The following is an 18,784-nucleotide window of genomic DNA, read 5'->3' as shown; positions in this document are numbered from 1 at the left end:
TGTTGGCGCTATATAAATAAAATTATTATTATTATTATTATTATTACCTACTACCTGTATCTATCTATCCCATAATCTATCATCTACCTACCTGCTATCTATCCCATAATCTACCTATATATCCTCTATCTATCATCTATCCCATAATCTATCTATATATCCTCTATCATCTATCCCATAATCTACCTATATATCCTCTATCTATTATCTATTTATCATCTATTATCTATCTATCCCATAATCTATCATCTACCTACCTGCTATCTATCCCATAATCTATCATCTACCTACCTGCTATCTATCCCATAATCTATCATCTACCTACCTGCTATCTATCCCATAATCTATCATCTACCTACCTGCTATCTATCCCATAATCTATCATCTACCTACCTGCTATCTATCCCATAATCTATCTATATATCCTCTATCTATTATCTATTTATCATCTATTATCTATCTATCCCATAATCTATCATCTACCTACCTGCTATCTATCCCATAATCTATCATCTACCTACCTGCTATCTATCCCATAATCTATCATCTACCTACCTGCTATCTATCCCATAATCTATCATCTACCTACCTGCTATCTATCCCATAATCTATCATCTACCTACCTGCTATCTATCCCATAATCTATCATCTACCTACCTGCTATCTATCCCATAATCTATCTATATATCCTCCATCTATTATCTATCATCTATCCCATAATCTATCTATATATCCTCTATCTATTATCTATTTATCATCTATTATCTATCTATCCCATAATCTATCATCTACCTACCTGCTATCTATCCCATAATCTATCTATATATCCTCCATCTATTATCTATCATCTATCCCATAATCTATCTATATATCCTCTATCTATTATCTATTTATCATCTATTATCTATCTATCCCATAATATATCATCTACCTACCTGCTATCTATTATCTATCCCATAATCTATCTACGTCAGGAAGAATAACTTCCTCTCACAAGTGTCCATGATACAACTTTTGCTCCCCCATCATACCTGGCACAGGTCATGGGCATTAATATGGACAGTAATTTGCATAATTTATATAATACTAATCAAAAATAGGCTTTGTTGCCGGTAGCAACCAATTAGAACACCATTCCAATTTTTTTAAACTGCCCTGAAATATGAGCCCCGCACTGATTGGTTGCACTAGGTAACAGGGCGCATAGTTTTGAACAAGGACCCCATGTGCAAACTTTAGTAAATTTGTCCCATTGGCACCAGTTTGGGGTGTTAGTGTCACCCACATTAGGGGTATAATTCTATAGATTTATGCTATAGTGCGGAGAGGTCGGCCTAGGAGAGCACATTACAGGGGCGATGCACGAGCAGCCGGTCACCACAAACGCTGGAGTATATTTTTGAGCAATGCGGCTAATGAAAGGCCCCTCACCCAAATCAGATCCCAGGTCATTATATTTAAAGAGAACCTGTCGCCAGCAAAAATGCAATTAACCTGCACATATTGGGTTAATCTGCAGGTGAATGGTGTTACTAACCTGCCCGACCAATGTACTTAGCCGAACGCTGCGGGGAGAAAATGATCTTTATTCCCCCCGGCAACATTCAATTTCAGTCATGAGGGTGGCGCCGACGCGCGTCCAGTCACTGAGTATAGAGAGCGGCGGGTGTATCCGCGCCCCCCCCCCGGCCCTGACGGACAGCCAGCCCCTGAGCAGAGCTAGTGTCATTCAGAGACGGGGTGCAGTTACAGCCGCTGCTCTCTATACTCAGTGACTGGACGCGCGTCGGCACCGTGCCCATGAATGAAACTGAATGTTTCCAGAGGGAATAAAGATCATTTTCTGCCCGCAACGTTCAGCTAAGTTCAGGCACCGGGCGTGTCAATAACAATGTTAACCTGCAGATTAATCCCATATGTGCAGGTTAATAGCGTTTTTTTTTTTCTGCTAACAGGTTCTCTTTAAAGGGGTTGTCCATTGCTAGGACACCCCTTCTTAATCAAATCTTCGGCCCCAATAAAATAATAAAGCCTATACTCCTCTTCCGTGCCAACGCCGTTATCGTGCGGTTGTTGTGATGCCGACGTGGTCTCCGCGTACAGACAAATCGAACATGAAGAGGAAGTTCAGGCTGCAGCTGATCCCTGACTTCCTCTTCCTGCTGTTTGACAGGACAGCAGCGCTGATTGGGCGCTGGCTTCACGTGTCACAAAACAGCACAGGAGCCCTGGGAGATGTGCCGACACCGCGGGAACGGCCTTGGCACGGGAGGCGGGTATAAGCTTTATTATTTTATGGGGGCCAAGGGAGGGGTAGGAGAAGTTGTGCAAGTAGTGCCTGACAGAGTATCTGCAAGCGAACACTGCCATCTGCTGGTCAAAGACAATAGAGAACATTAAAGCAGTATTGCATTAGTAGGAACTCAAGAGTGAAGTGCATGTCCTCTGGGCAAAGAGATTGGAGGAGACACCAGGTCAGGTGATAGAAAAAGGCCTAGGAAGGCGGTGAAGGGCAGGAGCCGTCACCTGAACCTGTAGCAGGACATATGTGCAGTACAGCGAGCTCACTTCTAGTCGTAATTACGAGAGACCAGATCCGAGTAAAGGAGCCGAGAGACCAGATACTGGAGAGCGGAGCTGGAGACGACTAGGCCGCAGCAGAGGGACGTTCGTGTGAGCCGTCGCTACCAGTGTAGACGCACAATACAAAATGGGGACCTTGGCCGAGCTTCAGATAATAAAGGAGACCAGTGTGATGAGTGAAACGAGTAACTCCCCAATCTGCGACGTGCGGCCTAGCAGATCGCATCTCTGACTCTCGTTAGGGCCTGCGTGACATTTTGTGCTGCCTAGAGAGTGACGACGGCAACGCGCCCAGTACCGACAGTGACGCCCTTTAGGTCGGGGTATTAGGACTAAGACATCACAAAAGTTTTGTCCCTTGGACAACTTTGAGTGTTCCTGATAGATTTTTTTCATGCTGATTTAAAAATGACTTCTGATTTTTACTATCACGTAAGGTTTTTGAGAAATGATATGAAACGTTATAATATTCGGTTATAATTCTAAAAACACAGATTATAAACGAAAGTAGTCTTCAAAACACTTTTGCACAATTGCTTTTGCTACTGACGTTGATGCACATGTGTGTAGTGTCTGGGACGTCATAATGTAGAACTATAAACTGTTGTTTCTTAACCCCTTACAGCCAGCTGATGGAACAGTACGTCAGCTGGCAGTATCCCTCGCTTTGAGGTGAGCTCCGGTGGTGAACCCACCTCAAAGCCACGACATGTCAGCTGTTTTTAACAGCTGACATGTGCCAGCAATAGGCGCCAGCGGAATCGCGTTCCGCCAGCACCTATTAAGTAGTTAAATGCCGCTGTCAAACTCTGACAGTTGACATTTAAATGCACTTCCGGATGCCAGTCCGGAAATACATGCACCGCTGACCTCCGTCACGTGATCGGGGGTCATCGCTGCGTTGCCATCACAACCAGAGGTCTCAGTATTTGTAAGCCAAAACCAGGAGTGGAACAATTAGAGGAAAAGTATAATAGAAACATATGCACCACGTCTGCATTTATCACCCTCTCTTGGTTTTGGCTACAAATACTGATGGAAAATACTGACCAAATACTGATAGTGTGACGGCAGCCTTAACCTGATCGCTAAACGGCGTAGCGAGAAAAAAAAAAAAATCAAAACGCCAGAATTACATTTAATTGGTCGCCGTGACATGGCATTAAAACGCAATAATGGGCAATCAAAAGTACGTATCTGCACAAAAGTGGTATCATTAAAAACGTCAGCTCAGCATGCAAAAAATAAGCCCTCACAAGGCCATATTGATGGAAAAATAAAAAAAAGTTATGGCTCTGGAAAGAAGGGGAGCGAAAACACATTATACACATACACACAAACACATTAGACACACACACACACCTCATCACTTCAGTGACAAAATAGCACTCCGACATGATGGGACTTCTCCCCTCCCTATTAGGGTGCGACACAAAGTAAAGCTATCCTCCCAATACTTCTGTGAAGAATCTACAAATGACAGCATGTCCTGCTCACTTCAGGTGCAGCATTCTGGGAATGACAAACCTTAGTTCTATATACAGGTGATTCTCACAAAATTAGAATATCATCAAAAAGTTAATTTATTTCAGTTCTTCAATATAAAAAGTGAAACTCCTATAGAGTCATTACAAACAGTGATGTATTTCAAGTGTTTATTTCTGTTAATGTTGAGGATTATGGTTTACAGCCAATGAAATCCCAAAAGTCATTATCTCAGTAAATTAGAATACTTTACAACACCAGCTTGAAAAATTATTTTAAAATCCAAAATGTTGGCCTACTGAAATGTATGTTCAGTAAATGCACTCAGTACTTGGTCAGGGATCCTTTTGCCTCAATTACTGCATCAATGCGGCGTGGCATGGAGGCGATCATCCGGTGGCACTGCTGAGGTGTTATGGAAGCCCAGGTTGCTTTCATAGCAGCCTTCAGCTCGTCTGCATTGTTGGGTCTGGTGTCTCATCTTCCTCTTGACAATACTCCATAGATTCTCTATGGAGTTAAGGTCAGGCGAGTTTGCTGCCAATGAAGCACAGTGATACTGTTGTTTTTGAACCAGGTATTGGCACTTTTGGCAGTGTGGACAGGTGCCAAGTCCTGCTGGAGAATGACATTTCCGTCTCCAAAAAGCTTATCGGCAGAGGGAAGCATGAAGTGCTCTAAAATTTCCTGGTAGATGGCAGCGCTGACTTTGGTCTTGATAAAGCACAGTGGACCTACACCAGCAGATGGCATGGCTCCCCAAACCTAATAGACAATATTAGTATAGTCCTTCTCCCACCAGTGGAGTCTGTCACACGTGCTCTCTTCCTATCCTCCTTGTCTAGTGAGGGGTCTGTCACTTTATCCTTTCCCTCATTTTCCAGGGTCCAATCTTGTGATCGCTGTTACTCAGTGAATAACGGCAATCAGAAATAAAGTGTGCCGGCTGTTTTATTGATTTCACTCTTCTGACATTATCTACGTCGGAGGATAGAGAAACGGTGACAAAAAAAAAAAAAAAAAAAAAAGTCAAATGGCACGCCTTCCCTTTCGAGCCCTGCTATGCGCCTAAACAGTAGATTTCCCCCACAAATAAGGTATCTGTGTTTTCAGAAAAAAAATTTCACAACGAATTTTGGGGTAAATTTTTTCCTATTATTCTTGTGGAAAAAAAAAAAAAAAAAAGTTTGGGTCTAAAGTAAATTTGATGTAAAATTTACATTTAATTTTCCCTTCCACATTGCTTCAGTTCCTGTGAAGCACCTGAATCATTAATAAACTTCTTGAATGTGGTTCTGAGCACCTTGAGGGGTGCATTTTTGTAGAATGATGTCACTTTTTGGTACTGTCATGTAGACCACTCAAAGTCACTTCAAATGTGAGGTGGTCCCTAAAAAAAAAAAAATTTTGTAAATGGTGTTGGAAAAATGAGAAGTCGCTGGTCAACTTTAAACCCTTATAACTTCCTAACAAAAAGAAAATGTTTCCAAAATTGTGCTGATGTAAAGTAGAAATGTGGGAAATGTTATTAACTATTTTATGTGACCGAACTCTCCGATTTAAGGATGTAAGAATTACAATTTTGAGAATTGTGAAATTTGTAAAAATTTTGCCAAATTTCCATTTTTTTCACAAACAAACAAGTCATATAGAAGAAATTTTACCACTATCGTGAAGTACAATGTGTCACAAAAACACAATCTCCGAAACAGTGGGATCCGTTGAAGCGTTCTAGAGCTATAACATCAAAGTTACACTGGTCAGAATGGTAAATTTTGGCTTGGTCATTAAGGTCAAAATTGGGTTGTCATTAAGGGGTTAAACGGTGGGATCCAAGAGGGCCAGAAGCAGGGTGATGGTCGCCATATGTCAGGAGGGAGGGGGCGATTCCCTGCAGGACACAGACATACTAGACACCAGCAGACATGCCACAATCTACACAAGGCTGACACGTACAGAACGGCTCCAGACAAAAACATTAAATAATAAACTCTTTTAATAATTAAACAATTTTTTATTTACAATCATCGTAAATCGTACACACTTTATTTTCCACCCACCACCCCTTCTGTGGGTAAAGAAAACCAAGGGAAAAAAAAAAATTAAAACCAAAACCATTTCCCTTCTTCTGGAACTCTGTAAACAGGTGAAGATTTTAATTTCAGAATTCTGCTTCGTTTCCAGTCCCTGAGCAAGAAGGATCAGATCCGGCGATCTCCTCACCGCAGCGAAGGATCCTGCACCAGACGGCGTATGGCTTGTGCGCATTAGAAGCCCATTAGTCCTTGTAGCCACCAATCCCACCACGGCTTTCATATCCCAACCAAATCTGGACTAATAAAAGCCGGAATCTGATTAATATGGGCAGCCATTATTTGTTTTTATAGGTCTATTTTTCCTTTTTAAAAGGGGTTTTCTGAAATACAAGATGAAGCCAATTTCTTTAAAGAAAACAAAAAACACTTTAAATGTATGATCGGCGCTAGTGATGAGCGAACGGGCTTGGATAAGGTGTTATCTGAGCATGCTTGGGTGCTATCTGAGTGCTCGAATAATACGTTAGAGTCCCCGCGGCCGCAACAGATGCAGGGATTGCCTAAAAAACAGGAATACCTGCATGTATTGCAATTGTCAAACAGCCACGGGGACTCCAATTTATTATTTGAGCACTCCGAAGGCACTCGGGTAGCACTGGAGCATGCTCAGATAACATCACTATCCTACACCAATCATGATGCAGAGTGCCCCCGCGTTTACTGAACAAGTGCTACTGCGCTATTTCATTATTATGGGAATGCTGGAGATCATCTCGGGCACATAATACTGAATAGAGCAGGGGGGGCACATACATGACCAGCCAATACAATGTATTACATAGTGGTTACCAGGGCTGTGGAGTCGGAGTCCAATTTGGTGGAGTCGGAGTCGTGGAAATTGAGGAGTCGGAGATTTGGCTAAGGCCCCTTTCACACATCAGTTTTTTGCCCTCAGTCAATCCGTTGGCTCGACGGATCCGTGGCAGAGTGTGAAAAACTGATGCGACGGATTAGTTTTTTCGACGAATCAGACTAATTGGATCCTAAATAAATCGGAGCATGCTCGGTAAAAAAAAAAAAAAACGGAATCCGTCGCCGTCCGTCGTTTGACCGATCGGGCGCCCATAGGCCTCCATCCACCACTGTCTGATTTTTCGACGTACCCAAAAAAAAAACCCCAAAAAGTTACTTTGTCCGTTGTCTCCGGCCGCCGGACAATTTTCGATGGATCCGGCGCACGACCGATGAAACGTGAGGCTATCCGTCGCTAATACAAGTCTATGAGAAAGAAACCGGATCCGGTGGCATCAGTCGCAGGATTCTTTTTTTCAAAATTCGACAGATTGCGACTGATGGCAAAAAACTGATGTGTGAAAGGGGCCTGACCGACTCCACAGACCTGTCAGGGGTGTGGAGTCGGAGTAGTGGAGTCGGAGCCCAATTTGGTGGAGTCGGAGGTTTGGCTTACCTGGAGGTTACAGAACCACTGTTCACAGGAAAGGTCGGGGGCCCAGTGATCCCACAATAACCGCCCATCCGATTCATGAGTATACCGCTACAATGCCGCTCTATCTGATCAAAGCCTCCGCAGTGTACTTCATCAATGGCATGGTATACAGAAGCCGATCAGAAGTGTCCGGCAGCAGCATGGGTTCTCCCTCGTCCCCCAAGAAGCCCCCCATCTAGTCCAGATATCGCAGTTCGGCTGAATTCAAGTAAATGGGAAGTTGTGCCAATTTTTTTTTGTGCGGGGGGTTTTGATTTACACATGATAATTTTTTCAACAATGGACGACATATCTGTCGATAACTGTTAAACATTTTGCTCATTGACATGGGAGAAGTCTTCTTTTTTTTTTTAAAGGGGTGTAAAACCTATCCTAAAAAAATACATCAATTTTTAAAGCTGGACATCCCCTTTTAAAATGTGCTAATTGTATACGGATCACAGTTTACATCTAGAATTATTATACATAAAGTGGAGTAATTTTCGAAATGTACTGCATTGCTCGTAATTTAATGCAGTGTAACGGCTTGTGTTGTGGATTCAGAGCTGCATTCACAATTCTGGAACCTTCAGAGCTGAAATCTCCCAGTATTCACCACTGGCCTAGTGCCTGCACAGAGCTGATAATATGCACATTCTGGGTATTGTACAGGGAGATGGCGCCCATTACATTGTAGGTTAATAGGAATGCGCCTGTCCACTGGCTCGAATAACAACCAGCAGCATTAAGAATGCAGCTCTGGATTATTACACAGACTGTTACTCTGGACTAGTACAAGATACAATCCTGCAATGTACTTTAAAAAGAATTACTCACGTTTGGATGCATAATATTTTCTGTTGCTTATATGGCACAATCCTATTCTGCAGCGCAGTACATCCCATATACTGTCACATCAGGCCCTGTAAGCCCTATGGGGGACAAGCCAATTATCCCTCAAACACCCGCATATTCACCAAATCCACAACTACAAAATGGGGTTCCTAGATGGAAACCTACTTCAGACAGCATGCACGTGTATCGGGGGTCTGAAGGAAAAGTGAAGCCTGAGGGTGCAGGTGTGCTGAACGGGGAAGGGAAATAAGCCAGCGGCAGAGGGGTCTGATGGCAACTCATCGCCTGAGAACAAAAGAACCGGGCCGAGTCAAGAGGTCCATATTCACCATCTAGGGTCTTCTGGTTCTGCCAAAATCTGTGGGTTTGGCTGCCACCATGAAGTGTATGCCCATCCCACAGATGCCACCAGGAAGTATATGCTCGCCCTACAGCTGCCACCATGAAGTGTATGCCCGCCCTACAACTGCCACCATGAAGTATATGCTCGCCCTACAGCTGCCACCATGAAGTGTATGCCCGCCCTACAACTGCTACCATGAAGTGTATGCTCACCCTACAGCTGCCACCATGAAGTGTATGCCCACCCTACAGCTGCCACCATTAAGTGTATGCCCACCCTACAGCTGCCACCATGAAGTGTATGCCCGCCCTACAGCTGCCACCCTGAAGTGTATACTTATCTGAAATGGCTGTGTGCACACTCGGCTGGTATCAGGCACTAAAATAAGACGTGAACAATACCGGGCACTCCTGCACACGTATAAGTAGTTATATAGAGGGTGCATCATCATCAGCGCCACTCACTCCCCAATAATGAAGTGAGCAGCCCACCCAACAACCCCTTCAAGTGATAATACCCAGACTGTAGCCACTACATGGCAGACAATTATCTGTACTGGCAGAACGTGTGTGAGATATTTTACTGTATGTGACTAGAGATGAGTGAATAGATTCAAAGGACCTTAGCCCAAGCGATTAGGTCCGTGAGCACCGGACAGGAGCCCCAGCCAACCTCCTCCGACCTGTCGCCATCCATGGCTCCTCCTAATTAGCTGGCTTGGTGGGATCTCATGTGTGCGTCACGATAACATTGTGCCAGCTAAACAAAAGAGGAGCCGCGCGTGCCGACGGGTAGGAGGAGGTTGGCAGGGGCTCCGGATCAGGTCACTGGACCCAGGCCCCACGAATGTATGCCCTCTTCTGTGTACGTGACCACTTATTACTGCTCATTATAGCTGTGGTGGATAACAGTTATCAAAAAATTATCCATTTCTGTGATGCTGGAATTAGACTATCGTTCCACCAATCGTAACAAAACAAGCGGACAATAGTAAAATAAAAATAAACTGTTGAGTGCCAACTCCATTAAATGTGCCAGTCCGCTCCCGCAGTGAAGCCCCCCACACTTTTCCACCAAGTGCAGTTTGAGCCCACTTCACCCTCCCGTTAAGAATTAGATCGCCGTCTTCTGACAGCCACCTCACCTGCTTTGCCATACACAGGAGCACCAGTTTGGGCGAGCGCTCCTGTGTGCCCTATGATAAAAGCCGACAACGGACATCTCCGCAGCTTATCTCCCGAACAAAGCGTTCAGCTGCCCGAAATCTGACACGACAGATCAACGTCTCCGACCACTAGTCGGCCCGCGCCTCCGTACACACCAGAACGCCACCTCAACCAGTCTATATTGGCGACTGTGACTGCCATTAGCCTCATGTGATGAGGGTGAAGCGCTTTACTCTGTAACCAGCGTAACACAGATTTCCATCCTCCATCATAGGTCTGAAGACCAACTGACAATGGGGCACCCTAAAGGTTAAGGAGTCATCATTCATACTCTGAGGACGTCCTCTCGGCCTGGGAAGGGTTAAGTTATCCGTCTGGATTTGGAAGTCGCCTGAAGCCAAACTGCACTTTAACCCAAGCAAGAAAAACTGCTCCAGCAGGTTCAGAGATGTGGCGGCGATACACACTTTTCCTTCAAACATATGGTGAGTTTAACAGACACGCCATCACTGATGCCCCATTACAAGTACCATTTAAAAAAAAAGAAAAGGGGATGATCTCGTCGGCATACCTAGAAATAAAATGCCCGTACACGCATTATACAGACAAAACGGACTCTGGTTTAAAATGGATCTGCAAGCCGAGCTTGTCGTTTCACCCGACCATACGATTTTTCTTTATGTCGCACCTTACCGCAATGTTATTTGTATGATGGACACTAAAAAAATAAAAAGTTAAAAACCATTTCCATTTGTGAAACAAAGGAAAACAAGCAACGCAGGGCAGCAGTGAGATGAGCGATTATGGGGTATAAATACATAGCGCAAAAAGATATAGTGTGTGCGCCGGAGCGGCGGCAGCCTGGTGGTCCACGGTAGTGATACACCCGATTTATAACCCACTCGATGTGGTGCCACAGCCCCAATGGGCGCAGTAAGCTATAATTACAGGGTACGGTGGGGAGGGTTGTAAAAGGAGCATATGGAATAGTGCCGCACGCACAGACACCATCTATACTGCCCTGCTACATCAGCAATGTAATGCAAATTCCCCTATACAACACTGGTGGTAAATGAAGGCTTTCTTCACTGCCCGGCTATCTACCCATCCTGGCACAAAGAAAGCTTCACCAACACTGATGGAAAGTGGCAACAACCATTTTTACCAATACCGTTACATTGCTTATTAATAAAGGCGCCTTGCTTTAGCCTATAATATGGAGCCCCGGAAACTAAAACCAGAACTTAACACCCGGGTAACTTGGCAGACGATACAGTAATTAAAGTCAGGGCCAGCGCTCGCTCGCTTCTATAAGAACAGACAGGTAGGCGGAGGTGGTGGAAGAACGGGCAAATTTGTGGGTATAAAGCACACAGAAAAAGGAAGACTGAATGCTACCCATTCCCCGCAGGAAGACAAACAAATCGACCCCCTTATTTAGATTTTGGAAGGGGGTCTCCAGTGCACATGTAGAAATCCTTCCCTGAGTTGATGCTTGCCCCAGCATCACGCTACCCCCAAATTATTGCAGAGTCTTGATCCGCCAGATCCCCTTTGGTAGCCATGAAACCTCGTGTAGGTCAGTATCCTCTAACGCTGCAGGACGTTGCTCCGGAGAGCAGATAAATGACGGAGGACCAGCCAGGTGAGAAGAGGGCATCTCTGCAGCCTCCACGTTTTCTGGTTTGACCCTAGGAAGATAAAGCTTGGCATGCAGTGTATTGCCGCTCTCTGTCCAGTTCAGATATTGCAAACGGTTTGTCTAAACGGATAAAGTACTGGCCGAGCCGCGCGCCGTCAGTGCCGTCAAACCGCGTTATGGTGCAAGCTGTGCTGAGAGTTCCTTTGGTTCAGAAGGCTGGTCGTTTCATCCACCAAAACCTCGCTGCGCTCCGACAAGGAGTTGTCAGGTTTGTGGATTCCTCCCTCGGGAGACTGTGGACTACTGTCCATACGGGAAGACAACAGGGCACCCTGGTACTGTTCTCTGGTGATCTGAAAGAAAAGAAAGAAAGCGGCTGCCATCACTCCTAATCCGGGGCACCACATAAAACCAGTACTTCTCAGCTACAGCCCCCCAGAAGTAACGGCCTCAGGTCATCGGTTCCTGTGTAAGGTTCATTTCTGCACCAAAAACATGTCTGTTGGTTGGAAAACTATAAAGTATGCACAGTTTTGTACGCATTTTGTTTAATGCAGTTTTCCCCATTCATTTGATTGGGTGAAAAATGCTGCAAAAACTATAAAAAAAAATTTGACAGGCTGAAAATCTGGAACTGCTTCAAATCTGCGTCTGCCTGAGCCTTCAGACATCATTCATTTTCCCGATACTGTAAAATGCAGCTGTTTCTTATGTTGCAAAAACACAAACTTGTGAACAAGCCCTAAGGGACTATAATTACTGCATTCAGAATGGATACTGACTCAAGCAGCCAAAGACTGGCACCACTCAGATCCTTAAAGGCAACGTGTCACCAGCTCAAAAGCAGGCAGTCTCGGCTCCTATTTTATCCCTGCTGCTCGGCTGTTTGCTAAAAATCTGCCATACGGTTCCAGAGATATGGAGCTTTAGATTTCATGCTAATTTGTATGGTCTTTACCTTTTTATTTAGTGCTATTTTGTATTGTCTTTACCGGGGGGGCGGAACTCAGGGCAATTCTAAACACACGCCCCTGAGGAATCTCGTGAGCACCGCCCTATTGGTAAATACCATAAAAATTAAACCCGTAAATAGACAAACCTCATATTTATAGAACTTCATGACGGACTTTAAAGAAACAAAAGACACAAAGAGGAAAAGTGGGGGGAAAAAAATAAGAGCAAAAACTGACCCTTTCTGGGCTGGTGAGTAGCCTTTATGGTGTTTAAAAAAAATTTTTTCTAAAGCTATATAAATATAAAGCTGGTCATACACTGAAGACCATTGTAGGCCAATCATTCATGTGTTTTCACCAGAAAAAAAGAAAAAAAAAAAACCTCCTGACGGACATTTCTGCCTGCAAACAAAGGATCAGGCATTGAAGCTCCCAGCGCTCGATCCCCCAATACCATCTATCAGGAAGAGTCGGGAAGCCCCCATACAGATCTGATGGTCTGCTATTCCTTCTGACTTGAGTAAGTCATGAGGGGGGCTTTAGACTAATCAGTACAAGGAGGGATTCATATACGAAATATATATGCTACACATGGATATTCACCGTAAACTCATAACTGATTTTACCCCCACTGCATTTGGGTCTAAGAAGCAACGCTTCTCCTTGTGGGGAGTGACAAGCCTAAAATGCCAGTGTAAGGAGACTTACAGGCCATGTAATAATGCTCCTCTGGGAAATTAAATATGCAAATTGCTGCTTCTGGGAGAAGGTAGACATGAACTGTAGTGCCACTTATTGGAAGTAACAATCCTAAAAGTCAATATCGACCCTTTATCGAGCCTTGCCGTATGACTTCTGATAAAAGCCAAACCAGTATCGATATTTGCACAAATTTCAGGGTGTTGCCTCTCAGTGCAAAGCAGGAGATCTGATTTGGCTGTAAGAAAGGCTTCTGAATAGTGTGTAAGCGGTAACATTTCTCCTTGTGGAGAGTGACATGCCAGTGTAAGGAGACTTATAGGCTGTGCAATGCTCTTCCACTACATTGAAAAGGATGCAATCCACTGTCATAATAGAAACGGATATGCAAACATTTCTAAAAACGTTTTCACCACTGGTCAATATATATCTAAAAAAAAATAGCAGTACATGGTTAAGATGCATTAAAATCCACACGACAACCTTGCTGATTATAATTCTGTTGCAGCGGTCCCTCACTGGAGGACACACTACAGCGTGTGAAGAGGCATTGTTGCCTTATGTGAGAATCCATATTTCTTTATATCCACAATCAGAAAGTGAAAATTGGTGGCCAACGCCTTTACCATGTAGGGGACTTGTCATCCTTCACCCACCTGAGAAGAGAACGGTGGTCTCCTGGCACATGAGGACACCCACCTTTACATACTGCAGGTCGGCGAGGGCTCGCACGCTGAAGTCTGCTGTGTACTGCGCCTGGGTGCTGAGCTGCGTGTTACTGCCACTGATGGTGGAGGACAAGGAGTCCGAGCGGTCATGGCTTAGCGACGTGGACCGGTTCAGGCTGCCCATATGAGATGGCGAGCGGAGCTCTGTCACACGGAGAGAGATGGACATCGGTAACAGGGTCATACAACTGACAGGAACGATGAGTGCAGCAGTCTGTTATATGGGAACCATATGATCAGGACCCCTATAAAAGACTAAATATTCTGAGGGGGAAATTTTTTTTCCCAAAATCAAAACTATGCAACTAATAAAATTTTTGATCCTTCACGATAAATGGTACAAAAATAGTGATTAATGTGGATTCCCCCCTCATCCTCCACCCACACAAAAATAGATAAATGAACCGATCTTCACAAACAGACAGGGTTATTTTTATTTATTTTTTTAAACCAAAAAGACCCCAAAATGGAATCAATGAAAACGACCTTTCATTTCACAAAAATCAAGCTCTCACTCACACAGATATGTCACCATGGAAAACAAATAAAAAAAAACCCAAAACATACATGTGTTATCGTCCCTACTGTACTGACTCATAGATTGATGTGCACACTGCTCGGTAAAGTGTGCAAATTGTTATTAAACATTGCAAGAATCGCAAAAAAAAAACAAAAAAAAACCCAAAACACCTTATACACTTGAATTGATGGAAAAAATGAAAATGGCCTTCAGAATGTGAGGAATAAGAAACATAGGATATAGCCACCCCACCCCCACCCTAACTAAAATCGGGCACTTAAAGGGTTGATCCATAATAAATAAATACATGGAAGAAAAGGGATTCCCTTTTCTACCAAATGAGGGCAGTATACACTGAGAATAACAGTCACTTGAGGTAAAAGTTGCTTCCCTGTACGTTCTTAATCACTTTTCTTAAAAAAAAAAAAAAAGAGCAGAGACTTGTGCCAAGATTGTAAGTTGTAAGGATCACTGGTACTTTGGCGTTATTCCCACCTCCCCTTCCTGCCGTGGGGTGAGGCGCCGATTGGCAGGTAGTTGCTAAGTAATGCCCTGACTGCGCTGTGCTGCCCAGATGGCGATTCCCAGTCCCTTTGACCTCACACTGACAGAGCAGCTCCTAATTATCCGTACTGTAGGCGGGGCATTACTGTTGTCATGCTGATTGACAGCCGGGTCCTTGCAGTGACTCTGAGCCAGGAGAGATCATCGTAAAAGCACAACTACCTGCCGATAAGGGAGGCAATGGGGAAAAAAAAAAAAAAGGTCTTGCATAACCCCTTTAGGTTATCCCGCATAAACAGGACTGGAGATAACTTACTGATTGTTAGGGTCCGGCTGTGGGATCTCCAGCGATCCCAAGAATGAGACTTTACAGATCACTGACAAAACGGAGTGGAGGTAGAGCACATGCACCACTGATTTATGGTGTCTCTCCGGCAGACCAATAGAGAGCTCAACCAATGCTCAAGAGCTCCATTGTCGACATTGAGGAGGGTCTCTGCAGATGGACCCCCGGATACCAATAAATTACAACACTGGTACAACCCCTTCACCCGTCCTGTCGTACATGCCGTGGTGCGCATGTATGGAGCGGCCTCAGGAGCTGTGCCCGTACCATACAGGGTAGTCGCCAGCTGTAATACACAGCCAGTATCTGCATGTAACTGCAATGGGTTCAGTTTAACCAAATGCCACTGTCAATCTCAAACGCTCACTGTCACCCATCGGCCCCCGGCCTCTGTGGAGCAATCACGTGGGGCCGAGAAGCTTCCGTGGAGGCACGGGTTTAGCTATAGACTGAGCTTCAAAAGGAGACGGCAATTTATGCTATATACCGCGGTATTGCAGCATGTAGTATATAAAATAAAAAAATAAATAAAAAAAAACGCTAGGGAAACTGTATAAATAAAAAAAAAAAAAAAACAAAACAAAAAAAAAGACAGTTTAAAATCAACCCTTTCACAGTTTTAAAATAAGTTAATGAACATATTTGGCATCACTGCTTCTATCACCAGAAAGATAATGGAAAAAAAAAATAAAAAAAATAAAAAAAGAGTTACAGCACTTGCAAGAAGGGGTAAAAAAAAAAAAATCCCAAAAAAAGGGACTGGCCGATCCCGAAGAGTTTAAGGAACAAATATGAATGGACGTCATGCAGGACTCCCAGGGTTAATCACCTCGGTACGTTACAACGGGTCACTAATACCATGCAGATGAATACGGTTATACAGTGCAACGTCTATGGCGGCATTACACCGCGGCCACACGCCATATAAGCGGTGCAGAGGTGGGAGCACGCGCTATGCACGCAGCATGCAGTCTCCTTTACCTGCTAACCTCGAAAACAGAGACCCCCTTTTAATGGAATGACGGACAGGAGCTGGGAGATGGAGGTAAGGAAAAAAAGATGGGACTATGAGGAGGAAACAAAAGAATAAGGCAATGGCCAGAAAGGAGAGGAGATGTGTGTTCAGAGGAGACCAGCACCTGGAAGGCGAGGAGCGCACTCACCACTAGCTGACGGAGTGCTCATGGCCATCACCCCGTAGTAAGAGAAGGCTCCAGACTCAAACTTCATGTTCTCCTTTCCCGCCTCAACTTCAACCTTCCCCTGGAAACAAAAAGAGGGAAAAAGAAAAACAGGATGAAATCTCTAAATAAAGTTGGCTCCTGGAGCGCAGCTATCCTTTCATACCAAGCCTGTAGAAAAGCGTGACCCTTACTGATCTCACCTCGCCTAACAAGTCAAACCAGACCAATATGTCCAGGAATTGTTCCAATTCTCGTACCTTGTAACTTACAATTCACTCTGATTAAACTACCCAATCTTAATTAGCATTCTACCAGCACTATAGGTGCTGGCATTTTCCTTCCCTCAATTTCCAGCACGCATTGCTCCTGCCATTATTCAACGGTTTGCCTGCCCAATAGCGAAATACTCTTATACCTGCCTGTATGCAGTTAGACAACAGAGAGCAGAAAGGCCAAGATCCTAGATTCTGCTGTCTCGGCTCCTCTGTTGCTGGAGACAGATGACACTAGACAACAGGACAGCAACGGATTTTGGAGGTTTTTTCTGGGGGGGGTGGGGGGAGGTAAGACGACAGTTATCCACGACAGCGATCTAGAGGAGCCATCCTTAGGATAAGTCTTCAATAGCAGAATGGTGGGGGCTCGCAGTCAGCACCACCAACGATCAGTGGACATCTGGTGCCACAACCACTGGAGGCACAGAGACCACTACAGCTCTGACTGATGGCCGCTCTCAGGTAAACAGTACAATCCCTTCATATAAAAATCACTTCTCATTCTGGAGGACCAGTCGGTTTCGCAATACACAGAATGCTGCAATTTCAATAAGCGCTGTGCAATGCTCCATTTCACCTGCGGAGGTGCTGCAGGCAAGCTGAACACTTGCTGCCTATGTTTCCAGCAGATGATGACTGAATGGTCAGAGTTCAATATGGGTCAAATCCATGATTGTATTCGCACCATTTTTGGCCATTTGTGTTTTTCCATTTGCAACTTTCATATTATGAGTGTTCATTGATTTGCTTATTTTCTTGAGGTTTGCCTGTGGGTGGGGTTAGGATGTTTTGATAATTGTGACTTTCTAAAGAAGCACAACTTTTGTGAAAATGTACTCCAGTCACCCCCAATTTGCTTGGAGTGATTTCATGTACAGCAGATATATGTCTACAGAAGATCAAAGTGTAGAAATGACCCAGCCACAGCCCAGACCGGAATCCAAAAGAATATCTATGGGCGACCTGAAGAGGGCGCTGTACACAGGAGATTCCCCTGCAGTCTGACAGATTGGAGCCTTACTACAAGGAAGAGTGGACATCCCAATTCTAGATGTCTCATGCTGATAGACTCCGACCCAAAAAGTCAGAGTCGTGTTGAACCTTGTATTAGTGCAACCCCTTCACCCCCGGGCCATTTTCAGTTTCTGTTTTTTGCTCCCCTTCTTCCCAGAGCCATAACTTTTTTTATTTTTCGGTCAATATGGCCATGTGAGGCTTTGTTATTTGTTGGACGAGTTGTACTTTTGAACGACACCATTGGTTTTATCATATTATGTACTGGAAAACGGGAAAAAAAAAAACTCCAAGTGCAGTGAAATTGCAAAAAAAAAAAAAAAAAGTGCAATCCTCCCCCCTTTTATGAAAACCATCCTTGCTAAAGTTCACAGCTGGGGGCTGGTGTTCTCCGGCTGGTAAGGGGCCATGGATATTGACCCCCCAGCCTAAAAATAGCAGCCCGCAGCTGCCCAGAAAAAGCTCATCTATTAGATCCACCAATTCTGGCGCTTTGCCCAGCTCTTCCCTCTTGCCCTGTAGCAGTGGCAAGTGGGGTTCATATGTGTGGGGTTGATGTCACCTGTATATTTTTAGGTGACATCAAGCCCACAGCTTAGTAATGGAGAAACATCTATAAGACACCTATCCATTACTAATCCTATAGTTTTATGGTAAATAAAGACACAGCCAGAATAAAGTCTTATTAGAAATAAAATAGAGCAGCACGGTGGCTCAGTGGTTAGCAATGCAGCCTTGCAGCGCTGGAGTCCTGGGTTCAAGTCCCACCAAGGACAACATCTGCAAGGAGTTTGTATGTTCTCCCCGTGTTTGCGTGGGTTTCCTCCGGGTACTCCGGTTTCCTCCCACATTCCAAAGACATACTGATAGGGAATTTAGATTGTGAGCCCCAATGGGGACAGCGATGGTAATGTGTGCAAACTGTAAAGCGCTGCGGAATATGTTAGCACTATATAAAAACAAAG

The 18,784-nt window shown here is 44.4% G+C and overlaps 1 protein-coding gene across 1 annotated transcript in view; it reads right to left on the bottom strand.

Moving 5' to 3' along the window:
- Window positions 1-6,046: 6,046 nt before the first annotated feature.
- The window catches only part of CNNM4 (cyclin and CBS domain divalent metal cation transport mediator 4), a 45,738-nt gene continuing 33,000 nt past the window's right edge, over window positions 6,047-18,784 (bottom strand). Inside the window, exons 6-8 of the mRNA XM_069766628.1 lie at window positions 16,510-16,609; window positions 13,948-14,120; window positions 6,047-11,949 (exon numbers count right to left, since the gene is read on the bottom strand). Coding sequence (XP_069622729.1) covers window positions 11,761-11,949; window positions 13,948-14,120; window positions 16,510-16,609 — 462 coding nt within the window. The 3' untranslated portion in view covers window positions 6,047-11,760. The remainder of the gene's footprint in view (window positions 11,950-13,947; window positions 14,121-16,509; window positions 16,610-18,784) is intronic.

This window comes from Ranitomeya imitator, chromosome 4, assembly GCF_032444005.1.
Source record: "Ranitomeya imitator isolate aRanImi1 chromosome 4, aRanImi1.pri, whole genome shotgun sequence".
In the NCBI taxonomy this organism is placed as follows: Eukaryota; Metazoa; Chordata; class Amphibia; order Anura; family Dendrobatidae; genus Ranitomeya; species Ranitomeya imitator.
The sequence above is the reverse complement of the archived record's forward strand: the minus strand, read 5'-3'. Positions and strand labels throughout refer to the sequence as shown.